The 19,849-nt window shown below is 41.4% G+C and overlaps 2 protein-coding genes and 2 pseudogenes across 2 annotated transcripts; all 4 read right to left on the reverse strand.

Annotated features, from left to right (window-relative positions):
* Positions 1 to 553: 553 nt before the first annotated feature.
* On the reverse strand, positions 554 to 2,158 carry LOC126980452 (actin, muscle-like). The gene has a single exon (XM_050830370.1). It carries the CDS (start codon positions 1,788 to 1,790, stop codon positions 663 to 665), a length of 1,128 nt encoding a protein of 375 aa, XP_050686327.1. The 5' UTR covers positions 1,791 to 2,158; the 3' UTR covers positions 554 to 662.
* Positions 2,159 to 5,095: 2,937 nt separating this feature from the next.
* LOC126980436 (actin-3, muscle-specific-like) lies at positions 5,096 to 6,347 on the reverse strand. Its single transcript, XM_050830350.1, has one exon. The coding sequence runs from the start codon at positions 6,345 to 6,347 to the stop codon at positions 5,217 to 5,219; it is 1,131 nt and encodes a 376-aa protein (XP_050686307.1). The 3' UTR covers positions 5,096 to 5,216.
* Positions 6,348 to 12,550: 6,203 nt separating this feature from the next.
* On the reverse strand, positions 12,551 to 15,346 carry LOC126980441 (actin-3, muscle-specific-like; annotated as a pseudogene).
* Positions 15,347 to 17,195: 1,849 nt separating this feature from the next.
* Positions 17,196 to 18,877, reverse strand: LOC126980450 (actin-87E-like; annotated as a pseudogene).
* Between the last annotated feature and the right edge of the window lie 972 nt (positions 18,878 to 19,849).

Raw genomic sequence — 19,849 nt, forward strand, 5'->3', positions numbered from 1 at the left:
AATCTAGCCACTTGCACGCCAGCCAGAGAACAAAGGTAACGTACTCAGTTCTTTATGACAGTTTAATTGGGTCATAAATTATTAATTAGAATTCTACTACTAATTCTTATTTTTTATTAGCAAAATTAAAGTTGAAATTTGCCAAAGTATTTTTTTCTGTTTGCACGTTTGTATGCCCGCGTGTCTGCTTGCCTGTCTGGGAAGAAGAAAAGCAGCATCTGCATCAGCAACGGAAGAAAAGGATCTCTATATATATATATATAAATTTTTTCTGCACATAACACTCATAATTACTTATTTTATTGTTGTCTCAAAATGTAGTTACTATTTTGGAAATATTAAAAAAAATACTAGCTTTGCAAAATAAATATCGATATTTTGCTACGTCATAAAATGCTAAAAACTGATGCATCATCACATGGCAAGCCTAATATCGTAATGTTGAAAGAACCTTATTTAAATAGTTGTAATTTTTCATACATATCCGATTTGATGCAAAATGTTGAGCAAAATATACTACTTAATGTGTAAGAGGCAATAATAAACAACGAAAATAAATAAATATGGTTTATTTTGTAATATCGAAGAAGGATCTGTTGCCATCATTTTAACAGACAGTTTTGGGTATAGAAGTTTTCATATGACGTTATACATTTGCACGTTTAGAAGCACTTGCGGTGGACAATGCCTGGGCCAGACTCGTCATATTCTTCCTTTGTTATCCACATGGATTGGAAGGTGGACAGAGAAGCCAAGATGGAGCCGCCGATCCACACGGAATACTTACGTTCAGGAGGAGCAATGATTTTAATTTTAATGGTAGATGGAGCCAGGGCAGTGATTTCCTTCTGCATGCGGTCAGCAATACCAGGGTACATGGTGGTACCGCCAGACAGAACGTTGTTGGCGAACAGGTCCTTCCTGATATCAATGTCGCACCTCATGATGGAATTAAAGACGGTCTCGTGAATACCAACAGATTCCATACCCAGGAAGGAAGGCTGGAATAGGGACTCAGGGCAGCGGAAGCGCTCGTTGCCGATGGTGATGACCTGACCGTCTGGCAGCTCGTAGGACTTCTCGAGGGAGGAGGAGGCAGCAGCCACGCTCATCTCACTCTCGAAGTCAAGAGCGACATAGCAAAGCTTCTCCTTGATGTCACGAACGATTTCTCGTTCAGCCGTTGTGGTGAAGGAGTAGCCACGCTCAGTCATGATCTTGGTGAGGTAGGCGGTCAGGTCACGGCCAGCCAGGTCGAGACGCAGGATGGCGTGGGGAAGGCAGTAACCTTCATAGATGGGGACGGTGTGGGTAACACCATCTCCAGTATCGAGTACGATGCCAGTGGTACGACCAGAGGCGTACAGGGACAGCACAGCCTGGATGGCCACGTACATGGCGGGGGTGTTGAAGGTTTCGAACATGATCTGGGTCATCTTCACGGTTGGCCTTGGGGTTGAGGGAGCCTCAGTGAGGAGGACTGGAGACTCCTCAGGGGCAACGCGGAGCTCGTTGTAGAAAGAGTGGTGCCATATCTTCTCCATGTCGTCCCAGTTGGTTATGATGCCGTGCTCGATGGGGTACTTGAGAGTCAGGATACCTCGCTTGCTCTGGGCCTCGTCGCCGACGTAGGCGTCCTTCTGACCCATGCCGACCATCACACCCTGGTGACGAGGTCGGCCGACGATGGAGGGGAACACGGCCCTGGGAGCGTCGTCGCCAGCGAAGCCAGCCTTGACCATCCCGGAGCCATTGTCGACCACTAGGGGACTTACGTCGTCGTCACACATGGTGGAGTGGTTTTAGATCTGTAAATGAGTCATCATTTATTTGTGCCGTTTTAAATTTTCTGTATTATAGAAATTTTAGGTGTGCCATTCAATCAAAATATCATTTATGTATATATTTTTTATAGTCGTTGCATCATAGCATTAAAAATTAGAATTGTTTATAATTTGGATATATTAGTAAATATAAAGCTAATAAATATGAAGTACTTAGGTTGAACTTTGTTTCCTCTCTTTTGTAATATCGATATTATTGGTCAGTAATTGTTACCTCGCTGGTACTTTCTTTGAAAAATGTTATCTTCAAGATTCTCACAGTACGTCTTAAAATTTATGGGACTCACCACATCATGGGTTATTTTGGGACACCCTACCTGCGTGCCACCCCTTGAGCGTGTGTGTATAATTAGAGTGCCTTTTTCCCTGCGTGCAGGTTGGAAATGATCTCTATGGGCGTCTTTTAAGTTTATGATCTCACATAGGTTAGTTTTAAATTTACTCTAGGACATTTTCCTCCATTTTATCCATTTCTTTTGCTGTCATTCTTTTTATTTCGTTTTTTCTCACATTTATTAAGTCCAACCACACTCCTTCCCTCTTTCTGTCTGTGTGTGGCACGCGCGAACACACACACACACACACACACACACACACACACACACACACACACACACACACACACACACACACACACACATCCTTATATGTCACTATAATGAGAAGCATTTTATATATATATATATATATATATATATATATATATATATATATATATATATATATATATATATATATATATATATATATATATATATATATATATATATATATATATACAGACAGACATTTGTGCTATTGTTTTGTATTTCTGTGTGACCTACAGGGAATCCTTTCTATCAAGGAATAAAATTCCTTGCAATTCTCAAATTTCGGAATTCAAGTTATGGTGATTAAAATTTTCGACTGAGCAAATCAATTTTCTCTTTAAGGGTGTATTATACACACTATGCAGAGACACTCACATGTTGATGACGTATCCTGAGCCTGAAGTACACTGAAGGGGACTGCAGAACGCTTTGCTTTTATATGGTCCGCCCACTCCCGCCTTCCGGAGCATCATTTTTTACGTACAGTTGTTTTGGGTGGTTGGTAAAGCAGTGTCTCCTCCCATCGGCATGCGGAAACTCTTGCCTTCAGACATTACACTTACATTGACTGTTTTTGTAAGTATTACGTATTATTTACAATTTTCACATAAAATTCACTTTTTTTGGTAGCAAAAAGAACAGGTTATTTTTTTTGTAAATTATAATTACGTTTGAACTGTGTTATATGTAATTTTCTTTATTGGTATATTTGGCAACCCCTACGCCCTTATCTGGTGCCTTACTCATAACAGCAAACTCTCGTTGTCTTGCTTCTTCCCTGGTCGCGTCATCTATCTAATTTTGGATTCATATCTTCCCGGAAGTTAATGTCACCATGTGCCTTGTAGGCATTTGTACACAAAGTTGTAGTTTTTAAGTGCATAAGAAACATTCAAGTTGTCCTAATTAAACATGTTCTTTTGTGATATCTTCTCCATGTAAGCTGATGTGCATCCACGCTTAAAGTATTTACCTCAGAGTTATTTAAAGGCCCTGGCTTTGTTATGACTTTCAGTAGGGTTGGTCGCAGGGCTCGGTGTCTGCAAATAAACATTAGAGTGGGGGACGTAAATGAGTTGGTTATGTAATTTACTTTGAAGTCTCTTTCGTGAAGATCATAAATATTTAGCTTAACCTTTTTGTTCGCATTGTATGAATGATTTATATTCACCCTACTTGTCTTAGTGTCTAGCTTTCTTTATCCGTTTCTCCTCGTCTCGTACGTGTTAGTACTTTTCTATATCTTTTCCTCAGTATTTTTCTTTAGATTTCTTTCTTTATTTATTTATTCATCCTTTCACTCATTTTCTTTCTTTTCTTGGTTTTCATATTTTTTCCTTTTCCTTTCGTTGGCTCGTCGGTTCGTTCGTTCCTTCTTTGTTTTCTTTCATCCCATTTTTTCATGTAATTTCTTCCTTCTTCTTTCTTCTTTTCTTTCTTATGTTTTTCTTCCTTATGTATTTTCCTTTCTATATTGTCTTATATGTCTTCCATTTTTTATATGACATGTTTCTCAACGTACAAGTGAATTAATAAATTTAGGATCAGTAAATTGATATAGAAGATAGATTTGTGCAAGTAATTTATGCCAGCATCTGCGATTGATGAAAGCATAAAAATCTGGAAGCTCAGCCCGTCATACTTAGCCACATAACGCTTTTTAGAACGATTATTTTTTGTAATAGCTCGCTTTTTTATTTTATTTTAATTTTTTTTTTACGTTTTCGCCTGTGGTACCGCTAGGCTCTCTTGGTAAGGCCTAATGGTCGGCCCCAGCCCGTTGTGGCACAGGCACGTGTTTATAGTGGCACCATCTTTTCTTGTTTCTTTCTGCCCCCCGGAGCTAGTTCTTGATTCACTTTGACAGTTCTTCTAAGGCCCGGGTTGATAGGTGGTCTTCAGGACAGCTTGTGGGTAGTCTTGGGCCACTCGGCGGTAACTGAAACATTCCAGATGGTAGCGGCTGATTCGAACCCACGTCGTCCATGACGCTTCGTAGCGCTGGGCCCACACGTTAACCATTCAGCCACCGCCCCTCCTCTGGCTTATTGATGTTTTCATTACACTTAATCTTTCTCAGCAGTTTTACTGATTATGTGTTGAATATTTGTTGAATCTTAAGAAAATCAATGCAGTAATTTACTTATAATAGCCTGGACACAGACCGGAAAGACCATAGTTTTTTTTCTCTTTGTAGTCAGAAGGTTCTGACAATGTTCTTTGGTCCGTATCTTTTGCCACTAGTTTGTTTTTGCATCTCCCACGCCCTTCGCTTATCTGCCTAACCCCGCAACTCTTGTAACCATTTCATGGATAGCAGACCGCTATAGTTTTACCCAGAATTTTATTCCATTTGACTATAACATCCCTCACACCAATAAGTGGGCATAAAAAGGTGATATTTTTATCATTAAAAATTATGTAAATGTATTAACACATTGAATTGTGCAGTGCAATTATTACATATATAATAGAAATCTCATATACAGAATGTTACGCATTCGTTAAATAGAGTCAGTCTGTTTTTGTTGACCCCCTCACCTCTTAAAAATGCAAACATGTTTGAAATGCGGATTTTTTTCGTTTTCATTTTTTTACAGTCTGCTAATTATTACAAAAATGATATAAACAAATTTGCATAGGGATAATCAAAACTTGTCATACTAAATGTTTTTATTATGTGACATCATATAGTTTTAAAAATATAATCTTGATAATTTGAATGTCAGAAAGTACAATGATCGTGGTTATTTGACGGCAGGATAGGGGATAGATATACTTCTTAGAAGCACTTGCGGTGGACAATGCCGGGGCCGGACTCGTCGTATTCCTCCTTGGTGATCCACATGGTCTGGAAGGTGGACAGAGAGGCAAGGATGGAGCCACCGATCCATACAGAGTACTTGCGCTCAGGAGGAGCAATAATCTTGATCTTGATGGTGGGAGGAGCAAGAGCAGTGATTTCCTTCTGCATGCGGTCAGCAATACCAGGGTACATGGTGGTGCCGCCGGACAGAACGTTGTTGGCGAACAGGTCCTTCCTGATATCAATGTCGCACCTCATGATGGAGTTGTAGACGGTCTCGTGGATGCCAACGGATTCCATACCCAGGAAGGAAGGCTGGAAGAGGGACTCGGGGCAGCGGAAGCGCTCGTTGCCGATGGTGATGACCTGACCGTCGGGCAGCTCGTAGGACTTCTCGAGGGAGGAGGAGGCAGCAGCCACGTTCATCTCACTCTCGAAGTCAAGAGCAACATAGCACAGCTTCTCCTTGATGTCGCGAACGATTTCTCGCTCAGCTGTGGTGGTGAAGGAGTAGCCACGCTCAGTCATGATCTTGGTGAGGTAGGCGGTCAGGTCACGGCCAGCCAGATCGAGACGCAGGATGGCGTGGGGAAGGCAGTAACCTTCATAGATGGGGACGGTGTGGGTAACACCATCTCCAGTATCGAGCACGATACCAGTGGTACGGCCAGAGGCGTACAGGGACAGCACAGCCTGGATGGCCACGTACATGGCGGGGGTGTTGAAGGTTTCGAACATGATCTGGGTCATCTTCTCACGGTTGGCCTTGGGGTTGAGGGGAGCCTCAGTGAGGAGGACGGGGGACTCCTCAGGGGCAACGCGGAGCTCGTTGTAGAAAGAGTGGTGCCAGATCTTCTCCATATCGTCCCAGTTGGTGATGATGCCGTGCTCGATGGGGTACTTGAGAGTCAGGATACCTCGCTTGCTCTGGGCCTCGTCGCCGACGTAGGCGTCCTTCTGACCCATGCCCACCATCACGCCCTGGTGACGAGGTCGGCCGACGATGGAGGGGAACACGGCCCTGGGAGCGTCGTCGCCGGCGAAGCCGGCCTTGACCATCCCGGAGCCATTGTCGACCACGAGGGGACTCACTTCGTCGTCACACATTTTGAGTTAGTGATGGCTCTGTCAGAATAGAGAAAAGGTTTATGTTATGTGTCTTGATTTTTTAAAATTCTTTTTAATCATGTGCTTGTTATTCCGGGGGAAAAATAGTATTTTAAACTTTAATTAATAGTTTCAGGCAAGTTTAAAGTAGTTAATATAAACACACACACACACACACACACACACACACACACACACACACACACACACATTGATAGATTGTTTGATTGATAATACATTGTTTTCAATAACATGAATTATAAGTTTTTATTTTTATTTTATGTAGTGTTACTGCCACGCATATGCGTTGAATACATTATGCAATTTTTTGGACAGGTTTGTGAGGCAGCACGCCATACTGCAATGCAATCAGTTCCTTTTGTGTAGTGAATGCCACTTTTCTTATACTGTATATTTTGGTATATTATGACGCAGACATCTTAAAGATTGTGTGTTATTATTTGTGACCTTTATTTTATATGTTTGAAGGAAGACATATTAGCTGACAACCTTCAGTAGATACCACAGTGCACAATACGTAACCAATCAGGTGGGCATAATCTGCTTGTTTCATTGTCTGCAATTATAAATATATATATATATATATATATATATATATATATATATATATATATATATATATATATATATATATATATATATATATATATATATATATATATATATATACTTGATTGTATTTTGTTTTTAATTACCTTAGTAAACCGAAAACTTCAAAACGCAGTATGGCTAGAACAAGACCAGAATAATTATTATTTGAATATTAAACTTAGCTGCATTTTAATGGGTGTGTACTTTAAATTATGCATTGAAGTTTTAGCCGTCCTGTTTGATGCTCTTTTCCCTGGTAGTCTTATTTATAATCGACATTTCAAAAAAAGGAAGTTTAATGGGAGTGCAAAGTTCATTTCTCAGTATTTAGCATCTTGTATTTCTGATGTTTGTGCATGGCAATTTGATGCAAGCTCATCACAACTTTTCTTTTCAACGAAATAAGTTATTACGGAAAGTGTCTCCCTTATTTTTTCTTCACCCATCTGCACCACCACCATTATCACTACCACCACTTGCACCTCCACAAAAACCACCAGCAGGAGTTACTCACGAGCGGCTTGACGTGTTCTGACTCTCAAGTACACTAGGAGTCGGAGGGAGACCTTTCTCTTTATATACAAGACTGGCTTCCACAAATGCGAGGCAGGAAGTTGTTTCTTTCATGGACCCTTTACCTTACAGTGGGTTTGGGTGATTAGTCAGAAGTGTGTCATCGCCAGCCCTCAAGGTGAGATACTCCTTATGGTCATAGGTGAGGCGTGGAGAATGATGCTAAAACTTTTTACAACGTATGGCAGTTCCCAGTTTTCTTGTTTATTCATCGGTTAACATTCAATATTTGTTTTGTAAACATCTGTCTTAATCAGCTGAGGCAGAATTCTGAAAAGCTACCTAGTAAAGTATAACCCAATATATTTAGGGCAAATGTCGAAAGTGGAAGTTGCCGCCCATCAGCACATGAATGTATTTTTGGAAACCCCTACCGGGAAGGTTAATTTTGGCAGAGACTCGCCCTCTAAAGGAGATTCTCACTCGCCATATTTACAAATAGAATCACATACAGTGTTCGAATGACTGTGCTATACGTTATTTGGACAATATGGTAACTCAGGATCTAAAAGGTAGGACTATGATAACTTTTTCCCTAAAAAATACGATAATGTATGCAATGATGCAGGTATCACTACTACTATCACTAGTACTACTTTTTTTTTTGTACGGCCTCCATCCATTAGAGTTGCGTTGTGAGAGGTATCTTTCCTCATAGTCTTTCACAAAGGCATTCATTGGCCCCAGCCCGCCAATGACTGTGACCGACAACCATCTTTATTTAGTATTACAAACATTATTAAACATATTATTCCTAAGCTAACAGAGCTTGTGGGTACTTTTTTTTTTTTTTTTTTTTTTACATTGCAGCCTATTGCGCCGGTAGGCTTCTTCCGGTGGATCCTGATGGTCGGTCCAAGGCTTCTTTCCGGTAGGTCCTGATGGTCGGCCCAGCCCGTTCTGGCGCAGGCGAGTGTTTATAGTGGCGCCATCTTGCATTGGCTCATGCTGCCCTCCCAGAGCTCATCTTTGATCCTAGAATCTAGAGTCCGGGTTGATAGGTGGTCTTCTGGACAGCATGTGGGTAGTTTTAAGCCACTCGGCGGCTGAAAAAAGCTGGTGCGGCACCGGGGGATTGAACTCGCGTCCTCCTGAACACGAGGCCGTTACTTTGACGACTCAGCCACCTACTACTACTACTACTACTACTACTACTGCTACTAGTACAGCTTCTACTACAGCTACTACTACTACTACTACTACTACTACTACTACTACGGGCCTCCATCTATTAGAGTTGCGTTGTGAGCGGTATATTCTCTCATATCCTTTCACAAAGCAATTCACTGGCCCCACCCCGCCAATGACTGTGGCCGACAACCATCTTTATTTAATATTACAAACTTTACTAAACATATTTTTTTTAAGCTAACAGAGCTTGTGGTTGATACGACTATCAACCACCGTCGCATCAAAGTCCAGGTCAGCAATGCGGATGGTTTTGGGTGCAGGTGACCTGGTTCCTCTCAGGCAGACCAAGGCTGACCTCAGGAGGGAGAAGGACAGCCTGCATCTCGTCCAGGCGACCACACTGCTTCTTGGCTGCTGTTTCTTATCCGCCAGTGTTTCGGCGAGTCTTGCGTAGAAGCTCTGCGCCCTTGGTCCCATCCCTCCTGCCGTCGTGAATACTACCGGGGTGAAGGAGCCCTGGTCCACATTCTGTATTCTTTCTTCATATGCTCTGTTCTTCTCTTGTTCGTTTCTTCTGTGGGCTGCATCAAGGGTCAGGTCTCTGTGGCAATGGGCCATGGGATCAAAGATCCTTATGTCAAAATATGCCCTTTGTCCACGAGTCCAAAACCCTCTGGCGCTAACATCCACTCGTGCTTCATTCGAAACATTAGTGGTGCGTCTGGCGAGGTGTTCGCCTTGCAGAGGGAGCAGCATGGGTTCCACAGTCACGTCGTGGCAGACTTCTTTCAGCATCTGAGCTGTTACGTCTCTTACTTCATCATGTCTCATGCAGACGAAACCTCCTCTCTTGCATGTCATGGCATGATTTTGGTTGAAGGGTGAGCCACAGTTACACATGTTTGGGAGCCCATCTACTGGCCAACCATACCTGAGGGCAAGGGCATCAGTGAATTCTTTTTTGTTTAAGTTGAAGCCTTTTGCCCTGATAGGTAGTGTGGTTAGCCAGTTTGAAGCGCCCACTTCTGTGCAATATCTGTCCTCCTCCTTGTGTCTTCTGGGAGTTCTCTCATTAGGTCACTCAGAGTGTCTCTGTTTTTCTTCTCTGTTTATGGAGATTTCATTCCTTAGTGACCTACTATCTTGAGGGTTGTCTTCTCCCCTTTCATTTTGATTGGTAATATATCCGGTCAAGGAGGCTGTGATTCAGATTGAGTTCCCGAATTCAGACTCAGCCAGATTTTGCGGGTTGGTGATGCCGAGCCCACCAATTCTTGGCGGCAACTCCAGCAATCTTCTCTCCTGGTCACTGGGAGATCTCCCATTTGCTATCGCCGGTATGAAGGTGTTTCTGATAGCATCTTCCAGAGGTTTTAGTAGCGGAGCAACATCAGGAACTGTCCTCATGAGGTAGTTCCATTTATGCTTGACACCGTACGTAAATGCTGCGTAGGCTGCCTGCGGTTCTGTTTTGGCGATCTCGCTCAGCCTCTGCAGTTCGGACTACTACTACTACTACTACTACTACTACTACTACTACTACTGCTGCTGCTGCTGCTGCTGCTGCTTCTGCTGGTGGTGGTGCTGCTGCTCCCTCTGCTGCTTCTGCTGCAGCAGCTGCTGCTGCTGCAACCTCTCCTACTATCACAGTTACATTGTACATAATTGCAAGAATACGCAATAGTTGCATAATGGTGACTATTCTCATGAAATTAACCTTTTTGGAAGACATGAAACTGTTAGGTGAAGAATGTCAACATATAGAATCGGTTCAATGTTTTGAAAGTTAGTTAATCTGTTATTTTTTTCACATATTTTTACAGAAAGGTACATCCAGTATTGCTATAACTGTGGTAGTGCGCATTGACCTTTGGGCAGAAAGCACCATACCTGCCACACCTCGGACCCGACACCTTCCAGGTGGCGACGACTGCCAAGATGATTGCCGCCACCATTGAGGACGAGCACACCTGAATGACTTGCGTCACCTCGGTTACAAAGACCGCCACACACCAACAGTACCTTCTTAAGCCATAAAAACCGCTGGGAGCTCACACACACACACACACACACACACACACACACACACACACATATATATATAGATATATATATATATATATATATATATATATATATATATATATATATATATATATATATATATATATATATATATATATATATATATATATATATATATATATATATATATATATATATATATATATATATATATATATATATATATATATATATATATATATATATATATATATATATATATATATATATATATATATATATATATATTTATCCTCCCCACACCTCACTCGCCTCGTCATTAAGTCACACAGCTACTCAGAAAGACAAGCTAGAAGGCCTGCAAGGTCATTGTTGGCTCCTACACATCCTACATAGACGCACATGACACATCATGTATTGTTGCACATCCTGACCACTGTCACATGACACGTGAGAGATTTGAACGAGGTATCACACATTCCCACCACCGTCACCTGTCGTTTTCTGTCCCCGGCCTCCCACCGTCACACAGAGCAATGAGACTACAACAATCTCAAAGCTACCAGAGCGCGGACGAAGCAAGAAAAATCCTTATATTCCCACCATTGTTGATATTAAAGAATAAATCATATGCACCCTGAACTTTTATAGTACTTTTCACGCTTAACATCCCAATTATTCTCTGTTTTTCCTTTCGTTACTCATATCGTAATGTCATTCGTTTACATATTCAGTGTTCCCTACATTATAGCTTTTAAATCTTGCATACGTGTATCTTTTTCTGTATTTCAACCGAGTGACTAGTCTTCCCTTAATAATCTGTATAACAACTCCCCCCCCCCCACCCCCCCACAACAACCAACTGACAGTCGGTACCCACTCACTATTGGATGTATAGGAGTTTCCACAACGCCCCCGTGAATCGAACCCAGGATCTCTTGGTGATTAGCCGATCGTGTTAACAACTACACAACAAGACACCGTATTTTTTTATTGCCAATACCAATAATAATCCTGAATGCATAATGTAATAATAATGGTAATAATAATAATAATAATAATAATAATAATAATAATAATAATAATAATAATAATAATAATAACAATAGTAATAACGATGATATGAAAAAAAATATTATTAATAAAATGATAATGATAGCTAATAATAATAATAATAATAATAATAATAATAATAATAAATAATAATAATAATAATAATAATATTAATAATAATAATAATGATAATAATTACAATAAATAATAATAATAATAATAATAATAATAATAATAATAATAATAATAATAATAATAATAATAATAATAAATGAATAATAATAATAATAATAATAATAATAATAATAATAATAATAATAATAATAATTATAACTAATAATAATAATAATAATAATAATAATAATAATAATAATAATAATAATAATAATAATAATTATAATAATATTACTACTACTACTACTACTACTACTACTACTACTACTACTACTACTACTACTACTACTACTACTACTAGTAAGTGTTCAAAGGTAATGACAGTTGTGGTATTTATTAATGTTGTATGTACCATCCACCTGCCTCCTACCTTCATCCATCACTTCTACCCACCCACCACGCCTGAAAATCGCTGAGCCAGTATTCCTGCCAAACAGTTAGCTTTAGACACGGCGGACGCGATACCAACCCCCAAACCTGTACCCACCAGTATCCATCGTACCTATAATTCAATATGATCATTATGATGAGACATTTCTTTTCAAGTTCGTATATACTTATTACCGTTAAACAGATCTGTTAGAATATTCATGAACAGCATTGAGAAATATTTATGGTTAAAATTAAACATGCGATGATTTTTTTTGTCTTTATTAATTCATACAAAAGATATTTTATTTATATAAAGCTCTGGATATATAATAGGAAAAAAATATCATTCAATTTAGAAGCACTTGCGGTGGACAATGCCGGGGCCAGACTCGTCGTATTCCTCCTTGGTGATCCACATGGTCTGGAAGGTGGAGAGAGGCAAGGATGGAACCACCGATCCATACGGAGTACTTGCGCTCAGGAGGAGCAATGATCTTGATCTTGATGGTTGGAGGAGCAAGAGCAATGATTTCCTTCTGCATGCGGTCAGCAATACCAGGGTACATTGTGGTGCCGCCAGACAGAACGTTGTTGGCAAACAGGTCCTTCCTGATATCAATATCGCACCTCATGATGCAGTCGTACATGTTCTCGTGGATGCCAGCTGATTCCATACCCAGGAAGGAAGGCTGGAAGAGGGACTCGGGACAGCGGAAGCGCTCGTTGCCGATGGTGATGACCTGACCGTCGGGCAGCTCGTAGGATTTCTCGAGGGAAGAGGAGGCAGCAGCCACGTTCATCTCACTTTCGAAGTCAAGAGCGACATAGCAAAGCTTCTCCTTCATATCGCGAACGATTTCTCGCTCAGCCGTGGTGGTGAATGAGTACCCACGCTCAGTCAAAATTTTCATGAGATACGCTGTCAGATCACGTCCAGCCAGGTCAAGACGTTTGATTGCATGAGGAAGGCAATATCCTTCCCAGATAGGTACCATATGTGAAACGCCGTCTCCGGAGTCCAGCACAATACCAGTGGTACGGCCTGAGGCGTACAGGGACAGCACAGCCTGAATTGCCACGTACATGGATGGAGTCCCGAATGTTTCTATCATGATTTGGGTCATCTTCTCACGGTTGGCCTTGGGGTTGAGGGGAGCCTCAGTGAGGAGGACGGGGGACTCCTCAGGGGCAACGCGGAGCTCGTTGTAGAAGGTGTGGTGCCAGATCTTCTCCATGTCGTCCCAGTTGGTGATGATGCCGTGTTCAACAGGATACTTGAGAGTCAGGATGCCTCGTTTGCTCTGGGCCTCGTCGCCAACGTATGCGTCCTTCTGACCCATGCCGACCATTACACCCTGGTGACGAGGGCGGCCGACGATGGAGGGGAAGACAGAACGAGGAGCGTCGTCGCCGGCGAAGCCAGCCTTGACCATCCCGGAGCCATTGTCCACGACAAGGGGAGATACTTCGTCGTCACACATTTTCGTTTAGTGTCTCCTGAAAAGAATAAGCTTGTTAATATTTCTTCCCTAATCAAAGGCTCCATTAGTCATTGCTTACTTTTACACACACACACACACACACACACACACACACACACACAGCAAATAGATCTTCGTGTCTGTCTGTGTCTGTCCGACTCCTCGTCTGTATCTGTTTGTGTATGTATGTATGTATTTATGCATGCATGTATGGATATATGTATGTATGTATATATGCATGTTTATGTTTTTATTTTTATTTTTATTTTTTTTACGTGTTCGCCTATAGCGCCGGTATGGTCGGCCCAAGTCCGTCATGGCACAGGCAATTTTTATTGTTGCGCCATATATTCTTGGCTTGTACTGTCTCCTGGAACTCATTCTTGATTCACTTGGACGGTTTCTTCTAGAGTCGGGGTTGATGGGTGGTCTTCAGGACAGCATGTGGGTAGTCTTAGGCCACTCGGTGGTGACTGAAAAATCCCAGGTGGTAACGTGGGGATTCGAACTCGCGTCGTCCAGCACGCGGTGAACGCAGGGTCCGCACGCTAACCACTCAGCCACCGCTTACCCCCGTGTGTGTGTCTCTCTCTCTCTCTCTCTCTCTCTCTCTCTCTCTCTCTCTCTCTCTCTCTCTCTCTCTCTCTCTCTCTCTCTCTCTCTCTCTCTCTCTCTCTCTCTCTCTCTCTCTCTCTCTCTCTCTCTCTATATATATATGTGTGTGTGTGTGTGTGTGTGTGTCTGTGTCTGTGTGTGTGTGTGTGTGTGTGTGTGTGTGTGTGTTAATGTGCGTATGTATGCATCCAAAATCATGACCCTATAATGTCATCTCTAGCCGAGATGATAACTGTGTAGCTAACATCGTTTTCTCTTCATTGTTGTGTTATAAGGAAGGCATTTTTTAGGTATTACTAATTGAGTTGTTTGTTGATTGCTAAATGTATTCTACTCCGTATGTTTTTTCACGAAAAAAATGTCTGATAGTTTTTTTGTTGTTATATTCACGAATTTTTTTTTTTTAGTTAACCTATTTAAACTCACTAATGGCGTAATTGTTAAATGTAATGTTATAGCCACCATGTTTTATTACGCTCATATTGTATGTGTGAACACAATTTGTGACATTTGTCCTTGAATATTTAAAAAGTAATTTCTTTGGAAAATTATGGAATGATTTTTGCACGTCTTAAAACCTCAAAAAGATCATGCAAAAAACTCAGTTCTTGAGTGTGGCCGTGCTTCTTGTGTATACTGTTTCACAACGGAGGAATGACGCCATGTTTTATTATCTAATTAATTATAAAGTCGTCCACTTTTTGTCTCGCAATAATGAAATGGATCACTTAATCACTCAACAACCACTTGTAATGCTTCTTGTCACAGCATTTGATCTCTACCTTCGCTTTGAAACACACGCACGCCCTTACGTACCCTGAGTTTGGAGTGCACTAAAAGCTGAAGTGAAGACCAGCCGCTTTATATACCCACCTTAGTCTTTTCACACATCCGCTACACGAAGTAATGACTCGACTTGTCGTATTAGGAAGATATTCCCAGCAGCAGGTGCGTGGGTGAGATGATGTGCCCCTTCACGATATAAATATGTCTCAAGGTTGACCTACCATATATCAAATAGTTGAGAGTTCTTCACATTCTTAAATCTGAAAAGCAAAGAAAATTTGGTGGTGTGTCAGTCAGCGATTTCAAAGACGAGGAGCTAAATTTGTTGGGAATATATTTTTCGCTGGTGTTTAATGGGGAGGCGTCAGTCACTCGCCCTTGAGGCAAATAGGTTGCTTTGCTTTTGGGTCACCCAGGGTTCGGAGTCGCGATGCTGTCTCTGATAAACGTATAATAAGGTTTAGAAAAGTGTGTAATAAATATTCTTAACTTTCTCTCAGGAAGATAAATTGCAAGTCTTGGCCCAGTCTCTAGTCGCTTGTGTTTTTGTAAATGTGTGTGTGTGTGTGTGTGTGTGTGTGTGTGTGTGTGTGTGTGTGCGCGCGCGCGCGTGTGTGTGTGTGTGTGTGTGTGTGTGTGTGTGTGTGTGTGTGTGTGTGTGTGTGTGTGTGTGTGTGTAACAACTGCTGTGTTTTTGCAGTGATTTAAAATTGTTGGATACCTTCTTTGGTAGGCTCAGGGAGTCTCAGTATTCACATAGGAGTACTGCTGTGACCTTCTAATGATATGGGCCCGTGCTATCTTGAGGGTGTTGGCAGGGAACGCTCCGGCGAGATGTCGTAGGTGGTAACTCTTCTCTGGCACCTTGTTAGCTGGCGTCGTTTTCTCAAAAAATTCTCATTCCTCCTGCATAATCCGCACCTCTCCTCACCTAACTTTTCTGACGCCTTTCCCTAAGTTTTCTTTCGTCAGGCGTGATCACTCACCTGCTTTTCTCACCTGTCACCCATCGTTTTCCGCGGCTGCTTCATTCCTCATCCCCTCAATCCTGAACCCTTGCCATATAAAATTTTTTTTTTTTAACTTTGAGAGTGTATCGTAGTTGTATATTTCCGTTTATAGCCGATTACTCCATAATACTAATAATGATAATAATAATAATAATGATATTAATAATAATAATAATAATAATAATAATAATAATAATAATAATAATAATAATGATAATAATAATAATAATAATAATAATAATAATAATAATAATAATAATAATAATCATTATAATGAATAATAAATAATGATAATAATCAGTAAGAAAAAGTCCATAAATTGAAGCACGGCATTTTAGTTTCCTCAACGATTTCTCTTAAGTAACCCACTTTGGAGGTTATGTCACTCGGTGTTGGCAATTTTCACTTTGACGCGACGCTACTGAAAGATGCTCCTCAGTCAATCATATTGTCTTATTATGCGTCGGCGAGAATTATTTAAAGTTTTGTCTGAAACTTTTGTTGGAGTGACCTTCAAACAGCTGCTCTTATTCCAACGACGACAGTGTGACGTAATGTTTGCGCCTTGCTCCGGTGAATACTATTGTCACCGTATTTCTTGCTGTGAGGTGTTTTGTTTATATATTTTCTTCTTTTCTCTGCAGCCCATTCAGTGGGTGTGGGTATAGGATTGTTTTTGTCAACTCCTTGAATATAATTTCGCCACTGAAGAAAAAAATGTAAAAGTGTAATTTTTTAATTTTTATATCGTTCAGTGTTAAGTGTCTTTGAAGTGGTGAGGAAACTGTAAGCGAGGACCACATTATCTTGGTGTAGGCATCTGTGTCTTTGAAGTGGTGCGAGTCCCCCGATGGCCAACACAAGAGACTGAGCCAAGAAGAAGAAAAGGGTTAAAAGTTTATTCCACTAACTTGAATATTCGCCTGACTTCTCTCGAACCCAGTGCAGTTTCATCTTACCTGACATGAAGTATATTTCATGAGGTCAATAGTCGAGTGAGGGTAAGTGATAGAAGATTCCCACAAAAATATACTCATTTAATAAAAATAATAATATAATATAGTTATATTGATAATACTAATTAATAACATTTTCGGTGGATAATTCCAGGCCCGAATTCTTCATACTCTGACTTGGTTATCCAGAAGTGCTGGAAGGTAGACAGGGAGCTGAGAATGGAGCCTCCTATCCAGACGGAATACTTTCTTTCTGGAGGAGCAACAATTTTAACATTTATAGTTGAGGGAGCAAGGAATGTAATTTCCTTTTGCATTCGATCGGGTATTCCAGGATACATGCTGGTCCCACCAGACATGACAATGTTGGCAAAGAGGTCTTTCGGATGTCTATGTCGCATCGCATAATGGACTGGTGAACCAGTTCATGTAAACCGACACATTCCATGCCCAGGAAGGCGGGTTGGAATGCTGCCTCAGGGCGGAATCTTTCGTTGCCAATAGTTATTATCTGCCCGTCAGGGAGCTCATAAGCCTTCTCCAAAGTCAGAGATGTTTTAGAAATTTCCATTTCATTTTCAAAGTCAAGAGCAACATAACATAGTTTCTCTTTAATGTCACGGACGATCTCCCCTTCAGCGGTCGTGGAGAAGGAGTAGCCACGCTCTGTTAAGATTTTGCTTAGGTAGCTGGTAAGGTCGCGGCCAGCCATGTCAAGGCGGTACATTGCGTGTGGAGTACGTAACCTTCAAATATTGACAGGTGTGCGTGACTCCGTCACCAGAATCCAGGACGATACCAGTAGTACGCCCAGAAGCGTAAAGGGACAAGATCGCTTGAATAGCGATGTACGAGGCCGGGACATTAAATGTCTCGAACATAATTCTTGTCATATTTTCTCGGTTGACCTTGGGGTTGAGGGGGGCCTCTGTGAGAAGAACGGGAGACTCCTCAGGGCGACGCGGAGCTCGTTGTAAAGGTGTGGTGCCAAATCTTCTCCATGTCGTCCCAGTTGGTGATGATGCCGTGTTCAACAGGATATTTTAAAGTCAGGATACCTCGCTTGGCCTGAGCTTCGTCGCCGACGTATGCGTCCTTCTGACCCATGCCGACCATCACACCCTGGTGTCTAGGGCGGCCGACGATGGAGGGGAAGACAGCTCGGGGAGCGTCGTCACCGGCGAAGCCAGCCTTGACGACGCCTGATCCATTATCCACAACCAAGGCTGCTAAATCTTCGTCGCACATCGTTGCTCTTTCTACTAAGAGAGGAGAAATATAGCAAATTCAGTAAATCAATATTAAGAAAACATTTATGCATAATAAATCAATTTCAGTCAGTCAGAGTGAAATAAAATCAAATAATTTACCTCTAAAAATGAAGAAAATCGTCCTCCTCCAAGTTGGCGAGTGAGTGGGGGGTGAGCAGCGCTCCCCTTTATACCCCGCCGCCCACCCCTCGCCGGAGTTAGCAACTGTATTTGTGTTTGTGCTTAAAACCAGACTATTTTTATAGTCACATATGGGTAGTTATACTTTGAGGTGTGTGTTAGGTTCCCAGGCGTTCTCCCATGTTATCTTACCACAACAGAGTCTTAACGTATTCATACGTTAATGCAGAAGGTATATTTTCCCAGTGATGCTATACTTTTCGTTACAACCGATATAGGTGTTTTTCCTGAGGCGCAGAGCTGGCGACTGGGCGCTCTACCAAGGATATTCTGAGGCACTAGGGGCAGTGCCATAGTCGCTAAATTTTGGCGCCGAAACCCTCCTGCCTCAATATGGCGATGCTACATTTAATTGAACTTTGCAAATACATCCTTTTTTTGATTTTCGGCGTGTTTCTTCTGCAAGATCATGCATATGATCCATGAAAATTATGAAAAGCTCTTTTGGGTCGTGAGTGAACTGTGCCAAGATCTAAAGTCATGCTTAGCAAAAAAATAACGACTGCCAGTGTTCATCGTTCTTAAGCAGCTTTATGGCATGGCTGACTCACCTGCCGCCTTCACGTAGTGACTAGCAGGCCGACGAAACATCTTCAGGAAACGTTTTCTACGCATAATAGTATTTTTGAACCTTACGTAGGTTAGCGATATAAAGGACAATGGTCTCAATGCTGCCATTTTCATGCGTGACTCAGTGTCAGAGCAAATTAGGAAGCATTCGTACTTTAATTAATTGCTATAAGTGACGCTGATGAGATTGACATTGTTCCTTTTTTTTCCTTGTTTTCAATCTAGCATTAAACTGGAATATTTCTTTTTGGAATATTTATGTCATTTTGAATCTTTAAGAGGACAATTGCATAACATATTGGAGGTCTAATTGGTAGATGAGATCATCAGTGTGGAAATCGTCGAGTAGATGTATTTGTCTCAAATTATTGTGTATGCAGTCGCGATACTCAGATGAGAGTGTAATAACACTGAAAGTTAAGATAAAGTTGGGGGCATACGCTAAAGCTGCGCTTGGCCGCGTGCTCATATCTGTTGCATTGGCCTTTGAGTCTGTGGAGGGAAAGGACTCATTACCCCGGGAGACAGGGCCAAAGTGAGATAAGGTTTACCACAGAATACCTTCTCCAGGTTTCTCCAGGTACCCATTTATATCGACCAGCTCGGAAGGAGGATGAACAGCTGGGTAAGCTGCACGCCGACTGCACGTGCCGGGATGCAAAGCCGGGCACGCGGATTCGTATCCAGTCACGC

Source organism: Eriocheir sinensis, chromosome 44 (assembly GCF_024679095.1).
Source record: "Eriocheir sinensis breed Jianghai 21 chromosome 44, ASM2467909v1, whole genome shotgun sequence".
Lineage (NCBI taxonomy): Eukaryota > Metazoa > Arthropoda > Malacostraca > Decapoda > Varunidae > Eriocheir > Eriocheir sinensis.